General features: G+C 52.6%; 1 protein-coding gene across 2 annotated transcripts in view; it reads right to left on the bottom strand.

Moving 5' to 3' along the window:
- KIRREL3 (kirre like nephrin family adhesion molecule 3) overlaps nt 1-26,512 on the bottom strand; it is a 603,489-nt gene that overhangs the window by 80,094 nt on the left and 496,883 nt on the right. For both annotated transcript variants that reach the window (XM_070365160.1, XM_070365159.1), the window contains exons 3-4: nt 16,752-16,901; nt 11,207-11,356 (exon numbers count right to left, since the gene is read on the bottom strand). In XM_070365160.1, the coding sequence (XP_070221261.1) occupies nt 11,207-11,356; nt 16,752-16,901 (300 nt within the window). The remainder of the gene's footprint in view (nt 1-11,206; nt 11,357-16,751; nt 16,902-26,512) is intronic.

The raw sequence follows: 26,512 nt of genomic DNA on the forward strand, positions 1-26,512 counted from the left end.
AGTCCACCCTGACTGCTCAACTTGCCCTTTTCTCCAGGAAACCCTCTCTCTTACATTCTGCTTTACATTTTTGGATAGCCCTTAACACCTTCTAATAAACTATAACATTCTCTTCTTATATTTATTGTTTATTGCCCCACTCCCTTTGCTAGATTATAAGTTCCATGAAGGCAGGAGATTTTAATCTGTTTTGATCATATACACATTTCCCGTGCCTAGGACAGTGCCAGGAATACAGAAGGTGCATACAGGTATATTGAAAAAACAGAATGAAACGGAACTTTCCTGGTGGTCCAGTGGCTAAAACTCTGCACTCCCAATGCAAAGGGTCCAGGTTCAATCCCTGGTCAGGGAACTAGATCCTGCTGGCCGCAAGTAAGACTCGGCACAGCCAAGTAAATAAATAAATGAGAATGAGAAAATGCAGAAGCAAAAGAAAACAGCTAAACAGGACAAAAAATAATAATTGTTTAGTCATTAAGCAAAGTCCAGGACTTTTAGTTTCCCCTCAAGAGCTATAGATAATATTCTGAGCCATATCCTGTGAGCTGTTTTGCAGACACCAGAACCCCCACCCAGTAGAAGTTAATTACATGATGACCAGACTGTAGCCATGACATAAGCTGCAACAATTCCGAGAACTGACCTCAAAGGGAGGGGAACAAACCGACGCTGGAACTGAAGACTAACTGTTCTTAAAAGAGTCAAGATGACACTGGTCAGACCACTCATGACCAATTTCAAGAGGACCACCTCCCTCCACCTACAAACCCCAGAAACTCCCCTTTATAAGCCCTTGTCCACTGCAGGAGTCAACCTTTGGACACAAGTCGAGCCTCTTCCTCGGATGCCGACCTCTGGAATAAAGCCAACTTTCTTTCTACCACTCTTGCTTCTTGAATATTAGCCTTCAAGTGGTGGGCAGCCAGACCCCACTTTTGGCAACACTTCCATCTCTAACATTGTCTAACCAAGGTTTGGTTCTGGGGGGCTTCTATTGGTTCTTAGTAGAACTGTTGCCCAGGTCAAGTTGGTATTTGAGGCTGGGGCAGGAGGAGGGACAGGGTAGTCTCAGGTGACCCTTGCTCAAAGCCCACTGTTCTCTGTCTTGCAGATTGAGAGGGGACTTGTTTTCCCTCTCCAGGGATCGTGCAACCCCTGGCTTATTTCTTTCTAGACCGCCATCGGCCCATGTGCAAAACAAGTTTCCTCCATCACCCTGCCGAATGTGTGTCTATCTCCGTGTGTAGACAGAGGGGAAGCGAGCGGAGGGTGTGTCTGGGGCTCGAGCAGCCCCAGCTCTTTCAGGGGGATGGCTGTGAAGTCATAGCCTGCGCCCCCGTTTCTTGCCTTCCACCCTGGAGGCTGCAAGGGTATTCCAGGCACTGGTGATTTCTCAGCTGCTCACATCACACCGCTCCTGACATATTTACATATGGAAAGTTCTCCCTTTCGATAAACATTTACAAACACCTTGATCGACTTGTGAAAATGTGACACTCTTTTGGAAGCAAGTCTTCGTGGGCTGTGGGGCTCAGCTATGTATTTTCCTGAGAAGGAGGCAGTCATGCGGGTTTCTGGGGGCCTACAAACCTCCCAGTCAGGAAAACCTCCCCCGCAACGGACAGAATAATTTAGAGACCCAGAGCGACGGGGAAAGAAGCTGCCGGCGGTTCCCCTGATGATGAGACTTAATGGGACGGAAAATGGGTGCTGTGGGTCTAGGGGCCCTGGCTCCCAAGGCGCATCTGGGGAACAGCGCTGCCAGGAAGGGTTTTTATGAAGCCTTGGCTCTTGTGCAAGGCTGCCCCTCTGACTCTGGGGGCCTGGGTGGCCACAGGGCTCAGAAAGGGTTCCCGGAGCTCCTGGGGCTGGAAAGAGACCTGTGATCATAAGGGGAGGAGTCAGGCAGCAGTAATCCTCAACAGAATTTGGGGAAAGGGGAGGGGCGTGACTTAGCCAGAAAGGGCAAGGGTATTTTACCAGAAAGACCCAAGTTCAGATTCTAGCTCTTCTTCTTAACTGTTGAGTGACCTGGAGCAAGTGAATGGGCTTCTTTGTCTGTCAGCCTCTGCATCTGCGAAAGGAAACCTCAGGCTTGCCTGCCAGAGATGGTGAGGGGGTAAAAAAGCCCCCCTGTGTGGATGGCCCAGCAGTGGGTCAAGGTCCCTGAATTGCGCCTCTCTAGCTGGACCTATGACATGGGGCTCATCTCGACACAGCGGCAAGATGACAAAGCTCTGGCCGCCCCCAGTCCTGACGTAGCTCCGTGCATACTTCCTCTGCAGAAAACTGCCCGTGGGGAGAGACTGGCTCCTGGCTCCTGCTGGTGGCATCACATCCTCCATCTCTGTGGGGTCATCCGTGGGCCCCGGGTGCGGGGGCTCTCAGGAGTGCTCCTGGGAGCCCACCTCAGGTTGTGTAGCTTCGTCTCTCTCCTCCCTCCTAGCACGACACCCTCCCTTGCCCATTGGCTGCTGGGGGAAGGCTGCCGTTTAGTGGCATTTTCCTTTCTCATTTCATGCTGTAATGGAGATTCATTGCTAGTTTTAAATCCATAATTTGCCATGAAACCCTCCTCTCAAGCCAGGCTGAGGTCGGAGTGGAGAAGTAGTGAGTTATTCTTACCCTTTCAAGGTCTCCCTGACCAGCCCCAGCCTCTCAGGCACTCCCCAGCTCTGGGCTTGGGCAGAATCCCCGGGGTGACACCCACTCTGCCCCACAGGTTGGAGCCATGAGGGGGCCCTTCACCCCCGGGGGGCTGGCTGGCCCTGCCTCTCCCTCTAAGTCCACTAGGACTCTTCCTTCAGCTTCATTTCTCTTTAGGGGGACTTGGTAGAGAAGTGGGCCTTGTGCTGGGGTGACGTGCACCACCAGCTCCATCCTTTTCTGGGCCTGTCAAAACTTTTGTGGCTTTACTGAGATTTCTCCATTTCCCAACAGTGACTGGCCTTCCCAGGTGGCGCTAGTGGTAAAGAACCCACTTGCCAATGCAGGAGATGTTAGAGACACAGGTTTGATTCCTGGGTTGGGAGAAGGGATTGGCAACCCACTCCAGTATTCTTGCCTGAAGAATCCCATGGACAAAGGAGCCTGGTGGGCTGCAGCCCACAGGGTCGCAAAGAATCAGACACGACTGAAGTGACTTAGCATGCAGCAGTGACCATAGTCTTAATTGAGGGGCTTCATGTCTTTCCACCACGGGGGCACTGATGAATCTGCAAGCTGTGAACTTGTGTGTGTGTGTGTGTGTGCACACCAGTCCATTTGTCCTTGGCTCACTGTGTATCTGGATGCACAAATAGGGACCCAGTTAGGCTTCCTGACAGAGGACCCAGGAGGCTACCTGGAGAGAGGCAGGCTCTTGACGGGGCTTTTTCAGGCGGGAGGGATGTGGGAGGCCAAGTCCAGGCCAGAGGAAGTAGTGATGGCAGAACTGGTGAGGGCCGCCTCGAGGCAGCTGCATTCTGAAAGTGACAGGCAAGTGGCTGGAATCTCACACGCAGCCGTGCAGCTGCTGGTTTCACACTGAACTGTGGATGCCAGAGGATCCAGGGCCCAATTTTTGCAAATCTCCATGGTCTGAGCCCACATTCCTCTTGGCTGAGCAGTGGAGTCTGTTCAGCATCTCTTAGGGTCATGCTTGATTACAGCAGCGGAAGGACATACTATTCTTGCTCTCAGGAGCAAGGGGAAAGGACTCGGGGAACAATGACCCCTGAACCGGGATGGAATGAGAAAGAAGCACAAACTATGGAGTGGTTCTGTTATGTCATCTTTCTAGCTCCTCGTTTTCCCCAGGAGAAGGAAAGCGGGTCCCAGGAGGTTAAACTTGGGGATCCCATGGCTCACCGCTGGTCAGTGGCAGGACTGGGGCAACGATGCTCATTGCCTGACTTCCTGGCCAGGGTCCTGGCCCTCCTTGGACCTGGAGACATGCTGGTGCCCTGGGCACGGTGGACTGCAGGGTTGCCCCAGAGAGCCCAGGTCACTTAGTGGTGGTTGGGGGTGGTGTGTGTAGGGGGGCAAGGAACTAGAAATGGAGTGGTGGAGGGCAGGAGCAGGAAGCTGAGCGCCTTGCATACAGCAGACCCTGGGTGGCCTCCAACAAACCTTCCTGCCTTCCCTTGGGCTGGGGTTGAAGGCAAGAGATGCTGGAATGGGGAGGGGAGGGGCTGGCCCTGGGTTGGCTCTGTGGGGGCACCTCCATCGTTGAGTGGTAAGAGCTTCCCAAGGTGACATCAGGCATCAGGTCACCTCGGCAAGGCCACTTGACCAGACAGCTTAGCTCTTCTCTCATTGGCTGAATCTGTTCCAACTGCCCTTGGAGATGCTGGGTGAGGTAAGGAGGGGTGTGTGCATCTCTTGCATCAGGCCTCCTTCTCCTTTCAGAGGGACCCGCCTGCCCCCTGCCACCTACATTCAGGCCAAGAGGGGAAGTGCTGGGTTTGACTCCATCCCTGAGGGGTCTCCAACCTCTCTGGAGCCTTGGGGGTCACCCAGGATCTGTGGGTCCCCTTCTTCCCCACACTCTCCTCTATTATGGATGGACCCTGGCCAGAGAGGAGCAGCCTCTCCTGACAGCCCACTGAGGCTGAGGTAAGAACAAGGAGACGAGGGTGGGCTCCTTTCCATGCAACATGGCCGATTAGAGGAAAAGGGGGACCGTAGTGGGGGGCACCATTGGACATAGAAAGAGGGCCATCATGACTCAGCTCTGAAGTCCACACACCACCCAGTGGCTACAGGGACCTCCAGGCAGACACCCCATCTCTGCTGATCTCCCATCAACAACTGCTTTGCAGGGAGCATATGGCCTTGAATCCAAGTGTGGACTGCAGAGACCAAGACTCCACCCCCAGGGAGCTTATACTATAATTTGGAATTGAGGGACCATGCGTCAGCTTCAAGTAACTCAATGATCCCTAAAGCCACGCCCACCTTGTAACCTACAAGAGCAGGGGGGCACAGAATTAGAGCAAGAAGTCAAAGAGGGGCGCACAGTGGCCAGACAGGGGGAGAAGCAGAATCTCCCACTGGCCCAGGGAGGCTTGGAGTGGCCTGGGCTCCCGAGAGGGCAGAGGAGCAGGAAGAGGCTGGGGAGACCAGCTGGGGGTGGGCACGGGTGTGCATGAGGCAAGGTGCACAGCCGCCCAGGCACCACCTCTGTCCTGGAGCTTCGGGAGATAAGGGTGATCTTGCTCTTCTCTCCCATCTCCGGCTTGCTTGCTGCCCCAATTTGGGGGTGACTGCAGGGTAATGAATGTGGCAGGAAGCAGACGCACAGCACAAATGTGATACGGCACCTAAGACCAAGCCGGGGCCCAGGCAAAACTCACTTAATGAGGAGATAAGGAAATCAATTCTGCTTGTCTTTCCGGGTGCGCGAGCCCGGAGAGGCCCCTGCAGGATTTGTGGATTTCTGCCTGCTCGCTGGATGGAACCGCTTCTCCAGGACACAACCGCCTGATCCCCCAGGAAGGAGGAATCGCTTGTTGGTTTCTCTTTGCATTTCAGGAATAACAGTAACAACAACAGGTATAGTAACAGCAGCCAATGCCTGCATGCCTTGTGGCATACCAGGTGCTGGTGTGAGAAATGCCCTATGTGTATTATTTCATGAAATCTTCTAAGACTAAGAGGACAGATGAAATTATCTCCCCATTTTACACACGAGGAAACTGAGGCACAGAGGGGCTGAATACCTGTCCAAGGTCACACCACAGGTTTCAAGTGCAGTCAAGTTGGCTGTGGGCTCTTAACCGTGAAGCCGTGTTGCCTCTATAAACACAACACAACTCTCCTGTGTATCGAGGATGTATATCTACCAGGTACTGTTCTCATGGTGAGGGTCAGTGTGATCCCACTAGTCAGTCCCACTTCTGTCACTACCGCCACCTGGGGGACACTTTCTGAGGCCCTGGCATGTGCCTGTAGGCTGGGTGTGAGGGCTGCACACTGCCTTTCAGACACCCAGTGTAGGAGCCAGACATGTGAACAGTGGCTTTCAACAGAATGTGGCGAGCACTGTGATGGAGGTGGGGCAGCAGGCTAAGGGACCCCAGAGCAGGACAGCCAGGCCATGTGACGTTCAGGGAGGGCTTCCTGGAGGAGGCGCTATCTAAGATGAATCCTGCCAGGTGAGCAAGAAGCGGCCAAGGGAAGAGAGGTTGGGAAGCGCATTCCAGGCAGAAGCACATGCGAGGAAAGGCACAGGGGTGTGGTGAGTGGAGGGTGCCGTTATCCGGGAGCTGGAGCTGGAGAGCAAGCTGAAGGCAGGCCTCAGGGGGCCCCGCATGCCACGGAGGGAGCTTGGGCTTTGTTCTGTGGCGGTGCTTCCTCACCCCTGAAGAGCTGCTCAGGCTGTGCCCCCATCCCTGACAGGGTGACGGGGTGGCACTCTCACCACCGGTTTCTGAGAGAATGACTTTAGAAGCCAGTGCTCTTGGCCGTTTCAGTTCCGCCTGCCTTTGCTGTGGGACCTGGCTTGTGCTCCGTCTCTCTCTGGAACCACCTGCCCAGAAGGTTAGGGGACTGGGGACTGGGGGATGCTGCCGGCTCTGTGGACATAGAGGCCTGAGAGCTCCCCAGCTGAAAGAGCTGCAGACAGAGACGAAGGGAAGACACATTTGGACCTTATTTGTCTGCTCCAAAGTATTTGGGGTTTACATCATCTTAAAGATGCCCTCTTCATTTAAATTGACTTACTCTCCGTCGTTAAATAATTCATGTTGATGTAGGAAGCGTTGTTAATACTGGGAGCCACAGGGCAGTAGAGTTAATATTAAAACGAACCAGGAAGAAGAGGGAAATGGGGTAGGAAGCCGGGGAAAATCCCTTCTTTAATAATTAACTCGACATCCACAATCCTCCTCTTCCTCCACCCCCAGACTTTCAATCCCCCTTACCTTGTTCTGCTTTCCCATTTTCATAGCACGTGTTTCCACCTGATATCCTTCGCGGCTACACAGCGTGCTGGCTCAGTGTTTACTGTGCAGTGACTGTCTCTCTCTCTCTGCTCGAACGCGAGCTCCACTAGGCAGGGGAGCTTTTCTCTCTCATTTACTAATGAGTCTCCAGCGTCTGGCACCTAATACCTGCTCAGCAAATGTTTGTTGATCAGATCCTTGGTGCCTATGTCCTCCTGCTCTGGGTCCCCTCCCCAAATTCCTGCCATCCAGCTTTCATGAAGTTAAAAGGATCAAATGCTATTGCCCCCTTACTCCTCTGGCCCTGGGACGGTTTTGGTATTTTTCAATTCAGAGGTTCCTGCAGGTGGGAGAAACGGCGTGTGCATCAATTCACAGATGCGGAAACTGAGACTCAGAGAGGCTGAGTGACCAGCTCACAGCTGGTTAATGGCAGGACCATGACTGTTGTCTCCAGGCCTGTGACTCTGTCTCTGACACCATGATTCCAGGGATGGTCTGGGGGTGGGAGGGTGCCTAGTCCTTACCTTGCTCAGCTTCATAGGAGCTGCCTCTTCCCCTTCTTCCTCTCTGTCTCCCTGGCTCCCTCCCTCTTGTCTCCCTGGGGAAGCAGACCCTCAACTCACAGTTGCTCCCCACCTGATTGCATCTGAGAGCTGGAAACACAAGGCTAATTAACGTGTCTGTGACTCTAGGCTTGGCTGCCGGGCCAGGTTCCCAGGCCCTCCCTGGAGCACTGCAGACTCTGAGTTAGCCCTTTGGCTTCTCCAAGCAGGCTGCCGGCGGATGCATATTTTAACAATGCACATCTGTTGGCTATATAATCTCTCGTATTTGCCCTCTCACTTGGTGTTTTGATGGAAGACCCCTGGGGGTCTCCCTCTGGTCCAGCCAGTGTTTGCTTTGCAATTTTGCAGGAATACCATCTGATTCTGCTCTCACATCTTCTGCAGGTTGTAATCAGGCTTTTACTTTATTTAATTAAAAATCTATCTCAGGCAAATACAGACAAAATTAGGAGTCTCTCTCATTCCTGGAACACAGGGAAGGCAGAGACCCTCCTTGGGATCCCCCTTCCCCGGCCTTGGGGATCTGGCTGGGTCACTCCCAGGCTGAGATGTCGTGGCAAAGCAGATGGGATCTGGGTCAGGAAGCTGGCTGGCCGAGGTAGGAACAGCCCTCTTTCCTCCACTGGCACTGGAGAAGCCCTTTTGGTTCACCACTGTGAGTAGACCAGGCTCCCTTTCCAAAAGGCTGGGTCAGTGTCTGCATGCAGGGCCGCCCTCCAGGGCAGTAGGTGGGGCTGTGTACCTAGGAGAAACTCAGCCGGAGCCCTGCAGGGCCAGCTCAGGGAGGGGATCCATAGGACTAGCTTTAGGGTGCAGACCCACAGGACCATTCAGGGCTGGGGACCTACATGAACAGGTGAGAGATGGGGACCTGGGGTACCCTTGAGGAGTCAGGGGAGACTGTGGCAGAGTCTGGGGAAGCTGGAGGAGAGGTGGTGTGGTCTGTGTGAAAGGCTGATGGATAAACGCCAGCTTAGGCTCCCTTTCTGGCCTTAGGAATTCCACCCAGGCCATCCTGCTGGGGTCTCCTGGAAACTCACCTTCCCTCTCCTCAGCTCATCTCCTGACTCACGAAACATCTCCCCCCACAAACCAGCTCTGCCCAGAAGACAGTGCCAGGTCAGGCCAGTGGAGAGGGAGATGGGGGGCTGAAAGCCTTCTAGATGTGACCCAAGACAAAATTAAGTCTGTTCCCATCAGACCCTGCGGCCCTGCTCGCAGAAGCCTGGCTCTTCACCAACTGGACAAAGGCAGTCCTACTGGCATTTAGAAATGTGGACACTGGGCAGAGAGCACTGGTTTGGAGTTGGAAACTCGGGGGTCTGTTTTGAATGTTAAGTGAGCTGTGTGACCTCCCATGAGAGCTTTTGTCTCTCTGAGTCTCAACTTCCTTATCTGTAAAATATCTGGGATAACTTGGACTTTGTAATCAACTGAGATAGTACAGATGAAAGGGGGCTGTGGCTTGGTATGACCAGGTGAAGCTCTGATCCCAGGATGAGAACTTAAGGACCAGAGGCATCCCCATCTGTTTTAAGTCCTGTGTGAAGTCAGGAGTGGGCAATGCTCAGGGCCCTCTCAGTTTAGCATCTCTGGTACTCTCTAGAAGGGTTTCCCTGATAGCTCAGTTGGTAAAGAATCCGCCTGCAATGTGGGAGATGGGGGTTCATCCCTGGGTTGGGAAGATCCCCTGGAGAAGGGAAAGGACACTCACTCCAGTATTCTGGCCTGGAGAACTCCATGGACTGTATAGTCCATGGGGTCGCAAAGAATTGGACACGACTGAGTGACTTTCACTTTCACCCTCTAGAAGGGGTCCAAGAGTGGAGCATGGTGCTATCAAACCTCTGGAGATAAAGACGTTACAACCCAGGACTTCCCTGGTCGTCCAGTGCTTAAGAATCTGCCTGCCAATGCAGGGCACTCCGGTTCCATCCCTGGTCTGGGAAGATTCCACATGCCACGAAGCAACTAACCCCCTTGTGCCACAACTGCTGAAGTCCACACGCCTTAGAGCCTGTGCTCCGCAACAAGAGAAGCCGCCACGATAAAAATCCGCACACGGCAACGAAGAGCAGCCCCGTTCGATGCAACTAGAGAAAGCCCATGTGCAGCAGCAAAGGCACAGTCCAGCACCCGCCGCCCCCGCCAACTCCCAAATAAAATAGGATCCAGTCCTCTTAAAAAAAAAAAGATCCTACAACTCTGCTTAGCAAATCTATACTGACCTTTTGCAATCCTCAAAGATCAGAAAATATGTTAGGCACTAAACCCTCCTTCTCTTTTCCCTCAATCCCCACAGCAATCGAAGGCCGGGTCCCATTTCAGCAATATCTCAAGGGAGACGCAGGTGGCCGACTTTCCCTCTGACACAGGGGGCCCGCCACTTCCTGGTCAAGGGACCCCAGCTCATTGACCGTCCAGAGAAGGTTTATTTCTCTCATCCCTTCTGGGGGAGACTCAGAGGTTGAAGGGGATCTCTGAGGTTGGCCCCCAGTTCCTCCTCCTCGTCTCAAGAAGCCAAGCTCTGCGCTGGGTGAGTGGTCCTCCAGGGCCTATCCCAGCGTGCTGGCCATGTAGATCTGACGCCCTCTTAAATATTTCATCTCTGACCAGTCATGTGCCTCAGCTGCCCGGTGGTGAGGAGGCAGCACCCCAGCTGGTGACCCTGTTGTCAGACTCTTCAACAGCTGCTGGGGGCAGGTAGTGGCGGGCCAGCGGGTTGGGGGTGGACTTCCCTCTTCCGGCGGCCTGTGTACCACCCTGCTACATCTGCCCTTTGCTTCTAGGAGCCTCAAACCCTCACTTGGGGCCACCTTCCCCATCCCCAGGTCAGCGTCGGAACAGCGGGGTAACGTAAGCGGAGGGACTGAAAGGGTTGCTGTGCGGCGCGACGCAAACCTTAGCTATTATTACTGATGCACCGGCGTGGCTCGCAGCAGGCCTGGCTCCGCGCTAGCATCTGGCGGGAGGAGGCAGTTGATGGGGCTGAACTCTAAATGAGGATGAGGCGGTTGAGGGAGTAGCTGAGCCCGTCCCCTGGTCTCCAGGCAGGTGTGCCCGGGCCCAGTAGTGGGGACCTCTTCAGGAGGATGTCCCCAGGGAAACCGAGATAAAGACCAGGAGGGCAGAGGTGTGATGTGGCCTAAGAACCTGTAATGGTTCTCCTGGGGATGACGTAGGCAGCCAGCCTGGGCCTCCGCTGAGAGCCGGGATTCCCAGGGGGCAGTGGCGGTGGGAAGGAGCAGGGCCAGGGTCATCCCTGTGGATGCTCTCACCACGAGAGCCTGATGGGGGAGGAGGCTAGATGGGGCTTTGCCAGCAGGAGGGAAGGGCAATTCGTAAAGAAGCGACTCAAAGATACATCCCCTTCTTCTCTGGGTCTCCATCATCAAACACAGCGCCTGGCTTAGACCATGTGCACAGAACACGCTTCCTGACTGAATAAACAAGCACCCAGGAGCCCCTTTAGCTTCCTCAGTGGCAAACACGCTGGAGTTGGGCAGAGTCAGGGGTCGGCTGGCACTGGCCTCCCGATGTCCAGCACAGGGACGTTCCCTTTCCCCCTTTTGGTGGGGAGGGACGGACACGGTGGGGCAGCAGCCCTGTTGTCCAGTGGGCAGGCCCCTCCAGGCTGGCCCGATTTCTGGAGCTGAGCCCTGGCTGCTTCTCACAGCATCCTTGGCCGGGCGCAGGGACGGTTCTTACCTAGGACGGTGAGGCGTGCAGGGCGGGACCGGATGGCGGCCTGGATGGCCTGGCACTCGTACACAGCATCGTCTTGCAGCTCCGCCCGCAGGATCTTCAAGTGATGCTCCCCTGACAGGTGGTTCCCTACCACCAGGTACTGCGGGTAACCTGGGGAGAAGGCAGGTGCATCAGGGGGGTGGGGCGGGGTGGAGAAGCCGGTATGACTGACGGGCACAGTGGGCGGGACATCCAGCGGGTTGGGGTGAGGGGTTGGGGGGCTGGTCTTAGGGGGCCAGCAGAGCAGGAGGAGATAGCGCAGATCCTTGATGTCAGTGTAAGGAGCACAAAAGTGAGCTTCCCCAGGGAGCTAGGACAGCGTGTCTGTGTGTGTATGTGTGTGTATAAAGGTACTGCAGGTTTTAAGTTTAGGGATGTCAGAGAAGCTGTTATTAGAGCGGGAAGGAGCTGAATGTGGACAGACACAATGGGTTGTCACCCTGGAATGCAGCATGCTCGGCTCTGAGGCTTGCCAAGCAGACACACATCCTGATGAGGAAACACACACAGAAAGACAGAGAGACCCAGGCTCAGAGTCACAGAGAAGACAGGGCCAGAGGGAGAGAGAAGAAAGAAACAAAAATACTTGGAAAAAGAGCAAGAGTGGCTTTGGGGGAAAACTTTGGTTGCAGACGGACAGGAAGTAGCAACCGAGGCCCACTCACCAGAGCCCAGGAGCCTCTGGTCACTCTGAGCTATAAGTGACTATTTTCTGGTCATTCTTACTATGACCCCCCGGGACCCCAGGGCCTGATTAAGCACTTAGGTGACACTCAGGACACTTAAAAATTGGGGGCCTCTTATACTATTGGCGATGAATAATAGATGAATAAAGGCTTGAATATGATGAATCATTAAGCAGTTTTCCTGGGGCTCTGTGGGTTGAAATACATCAGGGGTGTGGCTGCCAGGTTGGGCAGAGCTTCTCTGTCCCGGATCTTGGGCCCTCGACCTTCTTTTTTTTTAAATTTATTTATTTTTAATTGAAGGATAACTGCTTCACAATATTGTGTTGGTTTCTGCCAAACATCAACATGGATCAGCCATAGTTATGCCTATGTCCCTTTCCTCTTGAACCTCCCTCCCACCGCCACCCTTTCCCGCCCCTCTAGGTTGTTAGGGAGCCCCAGTTTGAGTTCCCTGAGTCATATAGCAAGTCTCCATGGCTGTCTATTATGCATAAGGCAGTGTATATGTTTTCATGCCACTCTCTCCATTCGTCTCGCCCTCTCCTTCCTCCCCTCCCACTGTATCCGTAAGTCGGTTCTCTGCGTCTGCCTCTTCACTGCTGTTGGGCCCTCGATCTCCTTAGTTCCTTTCCACAGGACCTGTTTTCCATGCACCACTTTCCCCGACCTCTGCGTGTCCCCACATTCAGGGTCCCTCTCTTTCCAGAGGCCCATCCACCCTCTGACAGCCCCAAACTGCTTCTCTTTCTGAAGGGCCTTCACTGGGGCAGAGTGAGTTCTCAGCAGGAGGCAGTTGGGCACGTTTGGCCTTTTAAAGAGAAGACTAAGGCTTGAGAGACAGAAACAGACAGGGTACGTGCCATAGCTCTCTTCAAATTTTTCTCAGTCTTTTAGTAGGGGTTAGATGTTTTTGCGTAGCTTCTAAGGATTGGACCAAGGGGCACAATGAATGTGGGGACGCCCTTTAGGTTACTGTTAGCAAGGTGCTGGTGTCAACAGAGATCTGGGCTGCCAGAGGTGGTAGTGAGGTCCCCGTCACTGGCTGTATTCAAGCAGATGTGGGACAATCCCCTGTCAGGGACACTACAGAGGAGATTTCTTGGGTGCCCTAGGGCCTCTCTTACTCCCATAACCTACGGGTCTTCCAGAGGGGAGCGCAGGGTTCCCTGGGGGTGGGCTGTTAAGGGGCACCCATTCCTGGTCAGTGGAGGCAGCAGTGATCCTCCGCCAGGCTCCCCAGTATGCTTTTGGGGTGCATCCTGTGTGGCTGAGCCTGTTAGGCTCACGTCTTCACGGCTAGCATTGTCCCCAGCATGCCCTCCACAGCTGTTCAGGCCTGGCCGGAGATGCTATAGGGCCATCAGCTGTAGCCCCAAGAGCATGGCTTCCCGTCCTGCCCGCCCTTCCTGCCCTCTGCTGGGGTTTGGGGAGGAGCCTGGTAAGTTGAGCTGGCTCTCCACGGGGCCCGGTGAGGAGCTGGAGTGGGCGCTGGTCCAGCCTCGCCCGGCTGCAGCTGCCGTCAGTGTAGCTGGAGGGCGGCCCCCAGCCCCTCCGACCTGCTGTCTCGTGACCAGCTCCTGGCCCCCTGTAGGCATCCTGGCCGGAGCTCGTGTTTTGCTGTCTCTAGCCAACAGCAGCCGCCTTCTGCTCTCCTAAGCTGCTGAAAACATCAGTGATGGGTTTGTCTGTATTCGCCTAATTAGGCGACGGGTCGTGATGCTGTTCTGAGGACTGGCAGCATCTTTGGAAAACACAGGCCCAGGATCACAGATTCAGAGCAAGTTCTAGCTCCTTCCACTAGTACCGTCACCCTCTTTTGCTACTCTCAGGGGAGGTAAAATTATGGGTAGTCTGGGTTCCACAGGCAAACTCCCTGGGTTTTAATGTCAGCTCTGTCAGTTCCTAACTCTGCCGTCTCGGGCAAGTTACCCTAACTGCTTTGTGCTTCCATTTCCTTGTCAGTAAAATGGGACAGTGCTAGTACCTGGTAGAGTTATGAGGAAGAATAGATAGGATTATCTACGTAAAGCACTTGACACAGTAAGTAGTCTACAAATGTTAGTTTAAACTCTGTATGACACAGGAAGCTCAAATTTGGTGCTCTGAGACAATCTGGAGGGATGGGATGGGGTGGGAGGTGGGAAGGAGGTTGAAGAGGGAGGAGACATATGTATACCTATGGCCGATTCATGTTGATGTGTGGCAGAAACCAACACAATATTGTAAAGCAATTATCCTCCAATTAAAAATAAATTAAAAATTGACCATGACAGTGATTAAGGTAGCCAGAGAGGTTCCTGTCTTTAACAGACAGGGTACAAGCGTTTTGGGGGTTGGGAGTCAGGATCCCATGAATTTGCTGTTCTGTCACTAAGTCGAGTCTGATTCTTTGTGACCACATGGACTGCAGCATGCCAGGCTTCCCTGTCCTTCACTAACGATCTCATACTCATGTCCATTGAGTCAGTGATGCCATCCAACCATGTCATCCTCTGTTGCCCCCTTCTCCTCTTGCTTTCAATATTGCCCATGCATTGGGCTTGAGATATGTTTGAATCAATTTCTTTCTCAGCTGTGACTTTATTTACCTGCCAAGTAAAAAGAGGAAAAGACTTCTTTTTCTTTTTTATAACCCATGGATCATTGTAGATTTATGAGATAATGTCTGAGAAGAATTTGAGCTTCTTAGAAGAAAAATGTTCTATCAATATGAGGGAGTGTATTTATAAATCACTTCCTTCGACCGATTTTTTTCCAGTCTCGGTGGCCAGGAAGACAGTAAGGTCTTCAGTTAGGGATCATTTCTGGTGGACTGAATGGAGCCACATATTTAAAATAGAAGACGGCAGAGCTGCAGCAGACCAAAACCCCACAACCCAGGGCCCAGTAATATTTAGTGCTTGCTGCACTGTTACACTCACTTTCTTATCAGGCAAGCAAACAATGTTTATTAAGCATATAGTTGTCATCACTATCATGATGCTATTTTGGGACAAGTGATCAAATCCAGAGAAAATATGTTACTAAGAGTTTGAGTTCACTGGTTCTGCAAGGAGAGGGCCAGACTTCTTTCTATCAATGGAGTCAGGTTGGAGAGGAAGCAGACTCCAGTCCATGAGAGCCTGCTGCCCTCCAGCACTTAGCAAGACCCAGTCTCCGGTCCCAGAAAGTCATTTGTGGAAGTGGATGCCAGAGGGTCAATTATCTGTATGGCGATGACCACCCTAGGAACCATCCGCAGTGACCTGGGGCCTCCTCTTGGCCACTGACCCAACAAGAACCCAGTCCCTGACTGAAGCTGAAAACAATGGACCAGGAACCCAGAGAGCCTTCTTACCCAGCAGTGGTGCTGAGCCTGCTCAGAGCCACGTGAAGTGTGAACCCTTCTGGTTCGGGAAGATCGTGTCGTTTCCCCAGTTCCTCTCGGGTAAGGGAGTTCAGAGTCCCTGAAATTGTCTGGTTCCCATAATACTTAAATTTTATGGCAGCACAGTATATTTTGGAGATGTGATTGTGTATTTTATCCATGCTCAGCTGGGCTGTAGCACTCAAACCTCGGGATGTTATTGACCATTGCTATAATGTTTCAATATACATTTCTGGCAAGACATAACTCACATTTTAAAATATTAATTTCCCAACCATCCTGTTCCCAAGTGCACTTCGATTTTTATTTTCTTGCAGCTGTACACCAGGAGAGAGGCAAAGCCACTTCTCAGTTGAATACATATTTTTCTCTCCTTCTCCATCCCCAGACATTCCTTGATGGCAGGGACACTCACATCCCGTGTTCTGCATTGTACAGTTCATGCTAAGCTTAGTAAATGGCTGCATGCTGACCCTCACCAGGGGAGAATTGCAGTGACTGATGGGTGAGTGACCAAGATGATTTCAGTCTTTTTTCTCCCAGGGGAGAGGATGGGTTGGAAAGACATCTGTATGGGCGTAAGGGCTGACATTTACAATCCTTAACAGGTGACAGGGCATGGTGCCAACCAGGCAGCTCAGACACCAGTCGTCAATAGGCACCAGAGCCCACCAGTGCATTTTTGCAGAATACCAGCCTGGGTGGGCTGAACAGGGCCTGGAATTTATTTCAAACACTTGTTTTCTTTTCTCCCCATTGCATGGTGACCTCTAAGCCCCACCAGCTTTCTTTGCATTTTCAATCTACTTGGTTCCCTTTAATGGATAGAAGGGGGCTTCCAAGGTGACTCAGTGCAAAAGAATCTGCCCGCCAATGCAAGAGATGTGGGTGCGACCTCTGTGTTGGGAAGATCCCCTGGAGAAGGAAATGGCACCCACTCCAGTACTCTTGCCTGGAGAATCCCATGGACAGAGGAGCCTGGTGGGCTATAGGCTATGGGGATGGCGCAGGAGTCGGACACGACTTAGCAATTAAAAACACAGCAACAAACAACAATGGACGGAAGAAGGGAAGAACCAGGTTGTGTCTTAAGTGGGGAATACTTTTGGGTTCAAGAAAGACGAAGGCTTTACTTCTGGAAATCTGACTTTACATGAGACGTGTTTGACTTTGGAATGGACCCGACAAGCCAACATTGTGTTAGGTTTAGCTCTGACAGCCAGAATGGAGGGTTTACTTGTAATTCACCACCGGAAGTCAGAGGGGCCCTCAAAGTCCTGTGCATCCTGGACCAGGGCCTGCCTTGCCTGACTCTGCTCATGGAATCTACAATGAAAGCTGAGACTTAATCCCCCAAATGCCATGAAGATGGGGTTCCCTAGGAGAGTGGGTGGGTGGGTAGGGCAGGGGTGGGTTCCAGGCCTTCCTAGGGAGGCCTGGGGGTACTCACTCGAAAGGTCCCTGCCCACACCCAGAGCCAAGCCATCCTTGATCCACAGAACGAAGCCATCGTATTCAGGGATGGCGCACAGCAGTGTCACCGGCTGCCCCGACACCACAGCCTGATCCTGGGGCTGCTGGCTGAAGGAGTACACTTGACCTAGGAAGGAAACAAGCACGACGGTCAGTTACTTGCCAGAAGGGTTTCTGCTTGATCTATGCAAGTGGAGAGCAGGCTGGTCCAGGAGACAAGAGCCCCCCAGAGTACCTCCCTTCCCGCTGGGGCCCAGCAGTAGCTTCCTCACCGCCCTCAGCTGCATTGCCTGCTCATAGGAGCTGGCCACAGCTGCAAGCTCCCTGCGCATCAACCCCCAGTGCACTCACGCTGTGGACTCGCCATCCTCCAGCCCCAAACGGGCCATGGGACACCCTATTCCCCTTTCCACCTGACGACACTCCTTGGCACTTACTTCCACAAGGGGGCAGAGACAGGAGACAGACCTCCAGCTGGAAGCACTCTGGGGGTGTGCTTCAAGAGGGCCGTGGACATGGAGGAGAGGGGAGAGCCATGAGTAAACCTGGGAACCCAAGGAATAATATCATCCTTTTAGTGGCTTCCAGGATGGGATTAGAACCAGCACCCCAAGGAGCCAGGCCCTACAGGACAAAAAGAACAGAGCTATTCATGGAGGATTAACTGCAATGCTAGTTAGCTGTTATTACCCACAGGCTCCTAGGAAAGGAGTGGCATGCCTGAGGTCACACAGTGGGTCCAGGTGTAGCTCAGGGGCACACAGTGGGTCCGGGTGGAGTTCAGGGCACACAGTGGGTCCAGGTGGAGTACAGGGGCACACAGTGGGCCCGGATGGAGTTCAGGGGCACACAGTGGGTCCGGGTGGAGTACAGGGGCACACAGCGGGTCCGGGTGGAGTACAGGGGCACACAGCGGGCCCGGGTGGAGTTCAGGGGCACACAGTGGGTCCGGGTGGAGTACAGGGGCACACAGTGGGTCCGGGAGGGGGCACAGTGGGTCCGGGTGGAGTACAGGGGCACACAGTGGGTCCGGGTGGAGTACAGGAGCACACAGTGGGTCCGGGTGGAGTTCAGGGGCACACAGTGGGCCTAGGTGGAGTTCTGGGGCACACAGTGGGCCAGGTGGAGTTCAGGGGCACACAGTGGGTCCGGGTGGAGTACAGGGGCACACAGTGGGTCCGGGTGGAGTACAGGGGCACACAGTGGGTCCGGGTGGAGTACAGGGGCACACAGTGGGTCCGGGTGGAGTACAGGAGCACACAGTGGGTCCGGGTGGAGTTCAGGGGCACACAGTGGGTCCGGGGAGTCCAGGGTGGAGCCTCAGGGGGCACAGTGGGTCTGGGTGGAGTTCAGGGGCACACAGTGGGTCCAGGTGGAGTACAGGTGGAGTGGCGGGCTCAGTTCTGGGGCACAGTGGGTCCAGGTGGAGTTCAGGGGCACACAGTGGGTCTGGGTGGAGTACAGGGGCACATTGTGGGCCCCTGGCACATGGCGGGCTCAGGTGTAGTTCTGGGGCACTCAGTGGGTCCAGGTGGAGTGTGGCAGATGACGTGGCTGAGGGAGCAGGCCACTGTCTCCACCCATCCTCCTGTCCCTTTCTTTTCTGCAGCAGACCCTACTCCAGCCTCACTGTCACTTGGAAGCAGACCATCAGTGTGACCCCACCCCTCCCACACACTCCTCCCTGAATCATCTACCTTAGCCAGCTCATGACTAAGGTAAACAGACACACCCACAGTGGGTACAATTCGCCAGGCATTGTTCTGAGATTTAAGAATATCAGCTTGTTAGTATGTTCATCTTCATAACAACCTATGAGGTCGGTGCTATTTTTATCCCCATTTTCCAGATGAGGACATGAGGCCCAAGGAAGGGAAAAATATTAACAGAAGCCTCGCATATTAGTTACTCACAAGTGCCCTGTGTACCTTCCCGTGGCTGTCACGTGCCCACAACACCCGTGTGGAGCCTCATCAACCCCGTGTCACAGGGACTCAGCACACGGAGGCTTGGAGGTTTCTAAATTGTCCAGGGAGGCTCTAGTGGCAGGACCTGGGCTGTGAATCCAAGACTCTGGCTCTAAGGACTGTGTTCTCCTCTACAGCGAGTGGATCTCTATGCCTGGACCTGGAGGGATTGCCGAAGAAGAGGGTGTCTTGTGACCTACGTTTCCTGGGAAGCCACAGCTGAACGGACAACGGGACTTGGGACCTTGATGTCCACTGAGCTCCTGGCCCACAGCGCCATCTGGGCTTCACATGCAGTCCCTCCTGTAACTGACTGATTACCGTTCAGAGCAGAACAGCTCCCATTTTACACCAAAGAAACCCAGATCAGAGAGGCAAAGTAACCTGCCCAAGTTCACACAGCTAATGAATGGGGTTTGATCTGAGGGTCGTGACTTCTAAGTTTGTATTTTTTTCCCACACCCTACTCTGCGGACACAGATACACAGCCGAGGAAAACAGGACCTGGTGGGCAGGCTGTTTCTCCACCGGGAGAGAGTTGGGGTGGCCACAGAGGTCGCGGACACTGTCTGCTGCCCATCCTGGGGACACAGAGCTCCAGACTGGGGCCAAGCTCTCAGCAAGAGATGGCCCTGAGAAGGGAGCCACTGGGGAATGTCCCCGAGGGGCACTGGGGATGGCAGCGGGGGAGAGACAGAGGTCCACATGGCAGAGAGAGTGTGTGGAAGGCAGGAAGGTGGTAGGTTTTCAACTTGCTGAGATCTTGGCTGGGTCTCTGAGGAATCTCATTAAAAATCAAATTGGCCCTGAATTGTGGGAGTAACACTTTTTATTCTGATTTGAGCTTTACAAATTAGATTTCATAGGACATTTTCATCAGCTCTGTGCGGTGGGGTGTTTTTTTTTTTTTTTTCTTTTTCTGTCTCTTCAAGTTCTCTGTTGTAATTAGACTGCTTCTGGCACCAAAACAAGAGAGAGAGAAGGAGGGAAAAGATGAGAGGAGACAGGGAGGGAAAGAGTGGAGAAGGAGCTAGAGGGTGAGGGGATGGGGAGAAAGGGAGAGAAGGAGTGGAGAGGAAGAGAGAGACAGGGAAGACGGCAGAGATAAGAGGGGGAGGAAGGGGAGAGGGAGGAGCTGGGATGACGGAGAGGCTGCGTGGGCGGCAGACCAGTCCTCTCCCAGGCCCCTTCTCCAAGGCTCTAATGATGATTTCGCAGCACATTCTTTTATCTCAAAACCTTTCTTGCAAGAAGGACAGTGGCAAGACAGCCACCATAGCTGCCAGAGATTGTGTGATCAGAGAGAATCATCAGGTTGTCAACTGGGAGCCAGGGGTGGGGGTGGGGGTTGAGATGAACAAGCCCTCCGCAGCAGAGCCTGAGCCCCAGGACTGCCCGTGAACAGGGGGGCCTGTGGCGGGAGCACCCCCTTGCTTCCTCTTGGTATCGGCGAGGGGATCTGGAAAGCTGGGGTACAGGGGGCATCCCAGGTGGAGGTGTGGGCCAGGGCGAGGGTGAGAAGCTTGAGGATGGCGGGGGTGGCGGTGCCCCAGGGAGAAGGGCTGTCACCATGGAGACCGGGGCTGGAGGGGCTGGGAGGGGAAGGTCCCGGGAAGCCGGTGTGGAGGTGGACACTGAGCGGTCACTACTCCTTGGAGGCTGCCTCAGAGCCAGGAGTTGGGGCAGGGCCGACAGAAGGGAGCCTGAAAGGAAGGAAACAGGAGTGAGCCTCCAGTGGACTAGGGTCCCCTGATCTACTCCAGCAGGCTTCAGAGAGAGCTTTCGGCTCTCATATGTTGTCTGTTTGGATCCCCTCAACTTTTCCACGGAAAGAATGTTTCTGGAGGGAGATTGGTACCCAGGATAGTCTTAACTGCTGCTGCGGCTGCTGCTAAGTTGCTTCAGTAGTGTCCAACTCTGTGCAACCCCATAGACAGAAGCCCACCAGGCTCCCCGACCCCTGGGATTCTCCAGGCAAGAACACTGGAGTGGGTTGCCATTTCCCTCTCCAATGCGTGAAAGTGAAAAGTGAAAGTGAAGTCACTTAGTCATGTCCGACTCTTAGCGACCCCATGGACTGCAGCCTACCAGGCTCCTCTGTCCATGGGATTTTCCAGGCAAGAGTACTGGAGTGGGGTGCCATTGCCTTCTCTGGAATAGTCTCAACAGGCTGCCCCAAAAGACATGGTTTGTAAATTATTTGGGGGGAGGGTACAGTCTGACAATTTGCCTTTTCATCATGTTTATTCTGGCTGTACTGGCTGGCATGTGGAATCTTAGTTCCCCTGACCAGGGATCGAACTTGTAACCCCTGCAGTGGAAGTGTGCTGTCTTAACCACTGGACTGCCAGGGAAGTCCTCAGCAAAATTTTAATTTTTGCGGATTAAATTCAAGCCACTAAGAATGATTTTCTCTTTCAAATCAATGAGACACTTTCTCAAGTAGCACCTAAGCTGGGCGTCACTTCTAGAGGAGATGAAGGTTACAGCGTTGAAGATGGAGAGGATATGAAGGGATGGACCAGTGGGACAGGCCCAGGGGCTTCCCCTTCAGGCTGAGGAGCCCCAGGAGATGTGATGGGCAGACCACGGAGGGAGGTTCTTGTCTGAAGCATCTCCTTACCAGTTCCTTCACTTTCGACTTTCCAGTCCAGAGAGGTGAAAGGCAAATTATCATTTTCTATAACCTCCTGGGAATTATATTGCATAGGTAAGAAGCTCCTAGAGACACTTTGTTTATTCATCACACACTTATTGAGACCCGCCAGGAGGGAGAAATTGCCTTGTCTGGCAAGAAGGGGGTGAATGTGACCTGGTCTGTCCCTCCAGGTGCTCACATCTGTGGCCTCCGCCCCCTCGTCTGGCAGCTCTGATCCAAGCAGAGCGTGTACTGCACCCACCAGGGTCCTGCTCTCACTGTGGGCTCAACCCCCTCTCAGGTTTCTGCCTCAGCTTCCCATCTTGTCCAGTGGCCTTCTCCTGCTGTGGAGCCCGGCAGCTCAGGTGACCTCCCTTCTCAGGCTTTATTTTTATTTAGTTACTTTTTTTTTTAAACTGGCATATAGTTGATTTACAATGTTGTGTTCATTTCGTGTACAGCAAAAGAGATTCCATTATATATTTATATGTGTATACTCATTTCCAGGTTCTTTTATATTATAGGTTATAACAAGATACTGAATATAGTTCCTGTGTGCTATACAGCAGGTCTATTTTATATATATATATATATATATATATATATATAAAGTTAGAGTTTGGGATTATATATATATATATACACACACACACATATATATATATATATTATATATATAATCCCAAACTCCTAATTTATCTCTCACCCACTTTCCCCCTTTGATAACCATAAGTTTGTTTTTTATGTCTGCAATTCTGTTTTATAAATAAGCTCATTTGTATTATTTTTTTAGCTTCCACATATAAGTGATATCATATGATATTTGTCTTTCTCTGTCTGTTCAATCTCTGGGTCAGAAAGATCCCCTGGAGGAGGGCATGGCAACCCACTCCAGTATTCTTGCCTGGAGAATCCCATGGACAGAGGACTCTGGCGGGCTGCAGTCCAAGGGCTCCCAAAGACTTGGACGTGACTGAGCGACTAAGCACAGCATAGTACTTACTATTATACAACTTGTTACTATATTGGAGAAGGAAATGGCAGCCCACTCCAATATTTTTTCCTGGAGAATCCCATGGACAGAGGAGCCTGGAGGGCTACAGTCCATAGGGTCGCAAAGAAGTTATTATATATTAATATACAGTTATTATTATATTAATAATGTATTATTATGGTTATATTAATAATTATATTATATAGCTATTTTATATTAATATAATTATATTATTAATTATATATTAACATACAACATTATATACTACATATAGTCTATAATGCTTTATTGACTATGCCAAAGCCTTTGACTGTGTGGATCACAATAAACTGGAAAATTCTGAAAGAGATGGGAATACCAGACCACCTGACCTGCCTCTTGAGAAACCTATATGCAGGTCAGGAAGCAACAGTTAGAACTGGACATGGAACAACAGACTGGTTCCAAATAGGAAAAGGAGTACGTCAAGGCTGTATAATGTCACCCTGCTTATTTAACTTATATGCAGAGTACATCATGAGAAACACTGGGCTGGAAGAAGCACAAGCTGGAATCAAGATTGCCGGGAGAAATATCAATAACCTCAGATATGCAGATGACACCACCCTTATGGCAGAAAGTGAAGAGGAACTAAAAAGCCTCTTGATGAAAGTGAAAGTGGAGAGTGAAAAAGTTGGCTTAAAGCTCAACATTCAGAAAACGAAGATCATGGCATCTGGTCCCATCACTTCCTGGGAAATAGATAGGGAAGCAGTGGAAACATTGTCAGACTTCATTTTTTGGGGCTCCAAAATCACTGCAGATGGTGACTGCAGCCATGAAATTAAAAGACACTTATTCCTTGGAAGGAAAGTTATGACCAACCTAGATAGCATATTCTAAAGCAGAGACATTACTTTGCCAACAAAGGTCCGTCTAGTCAAGGCTATGGTTTTTCCTGTGGTCATGTATGGATGTGAGAGTTGGACTGTGAAGAAGGCTGAGCGCCGAAGAATTGATGCTTTTGAACTGTGGTGTTGGAGAAGACTCTTGAGAGTCCCTTGGACTGCAAGGAGATCCAATCAGTCCATTCTGAAGGTGATCAGCCCTGGGATTTCTTTGGAGGGAATGATGCTGAAGCTGAAACTCCAGTACTTTGGCCACCTCATGCGAAGGTTGACTCACTGGAAAAGACTCTGATGCTGGGAGGGATTGGGGGCAGGAGGAGAAGGGGACGACAGAGGATGAGATGGCTGGATGGCATCACTGACTCGATGGACATGAGTCTGAGTGAACTCCGGGAGTTGGTGATGGACAGGGAGGCCTGGCGTGCTGCGGTTCATGGGGTTGCAAAGAGTCGGACACGACTGAGCGACTGAACTGAACTGATAATCTACAATATTATTACATATAATATAGTATTATACATAACATGTTATATTATTACATATATAATATCACTTATTAGCAACATTATATTAATATAATTAATATTATAGTTATTAATATAACACCATTACTGGGCCTTTCCTGGTGATCCAGTGGTTAAGACCCTGCACTTCAACAGTGGTTAAGACCTGCAAGGGGTACCGGTTCCATCCCCGATCAGGGAGCTAGGATCCCACATGCCTCAGGGCCAAAAAACCAAAACATAAAACAGAAGCAACACTGTAACAAATTCAATAAAGACTTTAAAAATGGTCCACATCAGAAAATCTTTAAAAATATAATACTATTATTATATAAATATTATGTAGCTGCTAAGTCGCTTCAGTCGTGTCCGACTCTGTGCGACCCCACGGACGGCAGCCCACCAGGCTCCCCCGTCCCTGGGATTCTCCAGGCAAGAATACTGGAGTTGGTTGCCATAAGTATTATAAATAGTATTTTTATTCTCATAGAATTAATAAATAGCTGACTTTCATTGAATGAACCACATGAATTAAAAGGTTTACAGGGGTTATTTGAATTCTCTCCATGCCAGTGTTCTTGCCTGGAGAATCCCAGGGACGGGGGAGCCTGGTGGGCTGCTGTCTATGGGGTCGCACAGAGTGGGACACAACTGAAGTGACTTAGCAGCAGCAGCAGTCCTATGGAATGGGTACCCCATGAGACCCAAGGGAAGATGCAGTTGCTTGGAGCCCAGGGCACTGAGTGATGGAGAAGGGGAACCAGGCCAGCAGTCCTGTGTCAGAGCCGCAGCCTGCGGTCCTTTACTAGACAGTCCTCAGCCCCCCAGAGACACACAGACCCGCCTGAGACCCCCTTCCCTTGCCCTTGACTAGAACTGAAAAGTCTCGAGAAACTTCAAAGGAGAGGGCCAGGGAGGAAACCCACGTGGAACTCTCCTGCATTTGAGGGGTTGGGGGGAGGATGGGGTGTGGTCCTGGTGGTGGCCGCAGGCCATCTTTCCTATCCCCCTCCCTGGAGGATGGTCCCATCCCAGGAAGGGAGAGGCCCTCCAGGGTCATTTCAGAGCCCCTGAGGTCACTGTCCCCGGCCCATGTGTCTCCTGGCATGCCTAGGCTGCTGTGACCTGCCCGTGCCAAGACAGCACCTCACCAGCTCTGTGACTCTACCACACTGAGGCGGGGCGGGGAGGGGGAGCCTGTGTCTCCACACTGAGCCCAGAAAGGGCTGTGACCCTCCAAGGTTCACTGAGTCAGGATTAGGGTCTGGCTCTCACAGAACCCCCAGCTCAGCAGGCCAGGGGTGGGAGCGGAGGAGGAAGTCTGAGCAGGTGGGGGCTTTGGGAGCCTTCTCTCCAAACCTCAGGAAGCGGGGGCTGTCGCCGGAGGGAAGGATGAAGAGCAGGGAGGGCTCTGGGGAGCCCCAGGCTTCGAGCCACGTGTGAGTTCCTTGTGCTCTGAGTCCAAGTGGGGATGAAGGCGGGGGCTGTCGAGGCGGGAAGAAAGGATGAGGTGGCGGCAGGTGGTGGCAGGACTCTCAACTCCTCAGTGCCGGGAGGGACAGGTGCAGCTGCTGCCTGGCCCGAGGTGGGGGAGGCACTGGGAGAAGCCCCCGGGGCCCCCTCACCCCTTGTACCAGCCCAGCTCAGAGCCGCCCCTCCCCCAGCCCTGCTGCCCTCTCCTGCAGCCGGCTGCCCCCTGCCCTCTGCTCGCTGCCCAGCATCTCTCATGACTTCTCCAGACTGTTCTCAACACTCCCTTCCACTACCCCCTCACTCCCTCATCTCTACCAGTCCATCAGGCTCCCCAAAGGGGCCGCCCCTCTCAGCCCTGACCACATGGCCCCTCACTGCAGTCTCTGTTTTGGGGACTCGCCGCAGGTCACATTAACACGGAGCAAGCCATCACCATCTGGCTCTGGGAGGTCCCCACTGTCTTCCAGCAGAACATTTAAAATGCTGAAGACTCCATGACTGCCTATGAGCTCACACACCTCTGGCCCCTGATCCGAGGTCACCTCTCAATTCCCAACTACCTCCTGGGGAGGGGGAGAGGCACTCTGCTGGCTGAGGTTGGGAGGACCAACCCACCAAGAGTGATGTCTTTACATCAGTGTTCCGGGGACCTGGCTACCTCAGGGTGTGCGTGTGTGTGCGTGCACAAGTGTGTATGTGCACGTGTGTGCATGTGTGTGTGTGCATGTATGTTGGTGGGGTTGAGTCGGTTGGCTTCCAGGCCCCACCTGTTCTCTAGCCAGACCTTTTCTGCTTCTATTCCTTGTCAACCACTCACAATTTTGCTCAAATAAACACTTCTTACTCTTTTAGAATATTTGAAAGCCTCTGGTTTAGAATTTTGGGGGGTGGAATTTTTCCTGGGACTGAAATACAGGCTGAGAAGGCCAAGGCTTCTCTCTGCTGTCAGGGTTGCTGTGGGTCTGGACAGTCTTTAAGGTCCCAGGGGCTCCCGGCGCTGTTGCCTCCCTCTGACTCTGTGTGTGTGTGGCGAGGGGGCAGGGAACAGGTGGGAAGAGGGCCCCGTGGCCCTGTGCCCATGGTGCCCGGGGTCCTCCATGCCAGACTCTGAGGAGGGTGCTCACCCAACCCTGCCAGCCATAACTCTCAGCCCTGACCTTCTGGGGACAAACTGGCATGCCGGTGTCCTAAGTCTGTTGCTATGCCTACAGGCACACGTGTTTGTGTCTCTCCCCAGTCACCGATCTGGTGGTCAGGTGGTCCCACGGTGGTGTGA

The sequence above is a fragment of the Bos mutus genome, chromosome 29 (assembly GCF_027580195.1).
Source record: "Bos mutus isolate GX-2022 chromosome 29, NWIPB_WYAK_1.1, whole genome shotgun sequence".
In the NCBI taxonomy this organism is placed as follows: Eukaryota; Metazoa; Chordata; class Mammalia; order Artiodactyla; family Bovidae; genus Bos; species Bos mutus.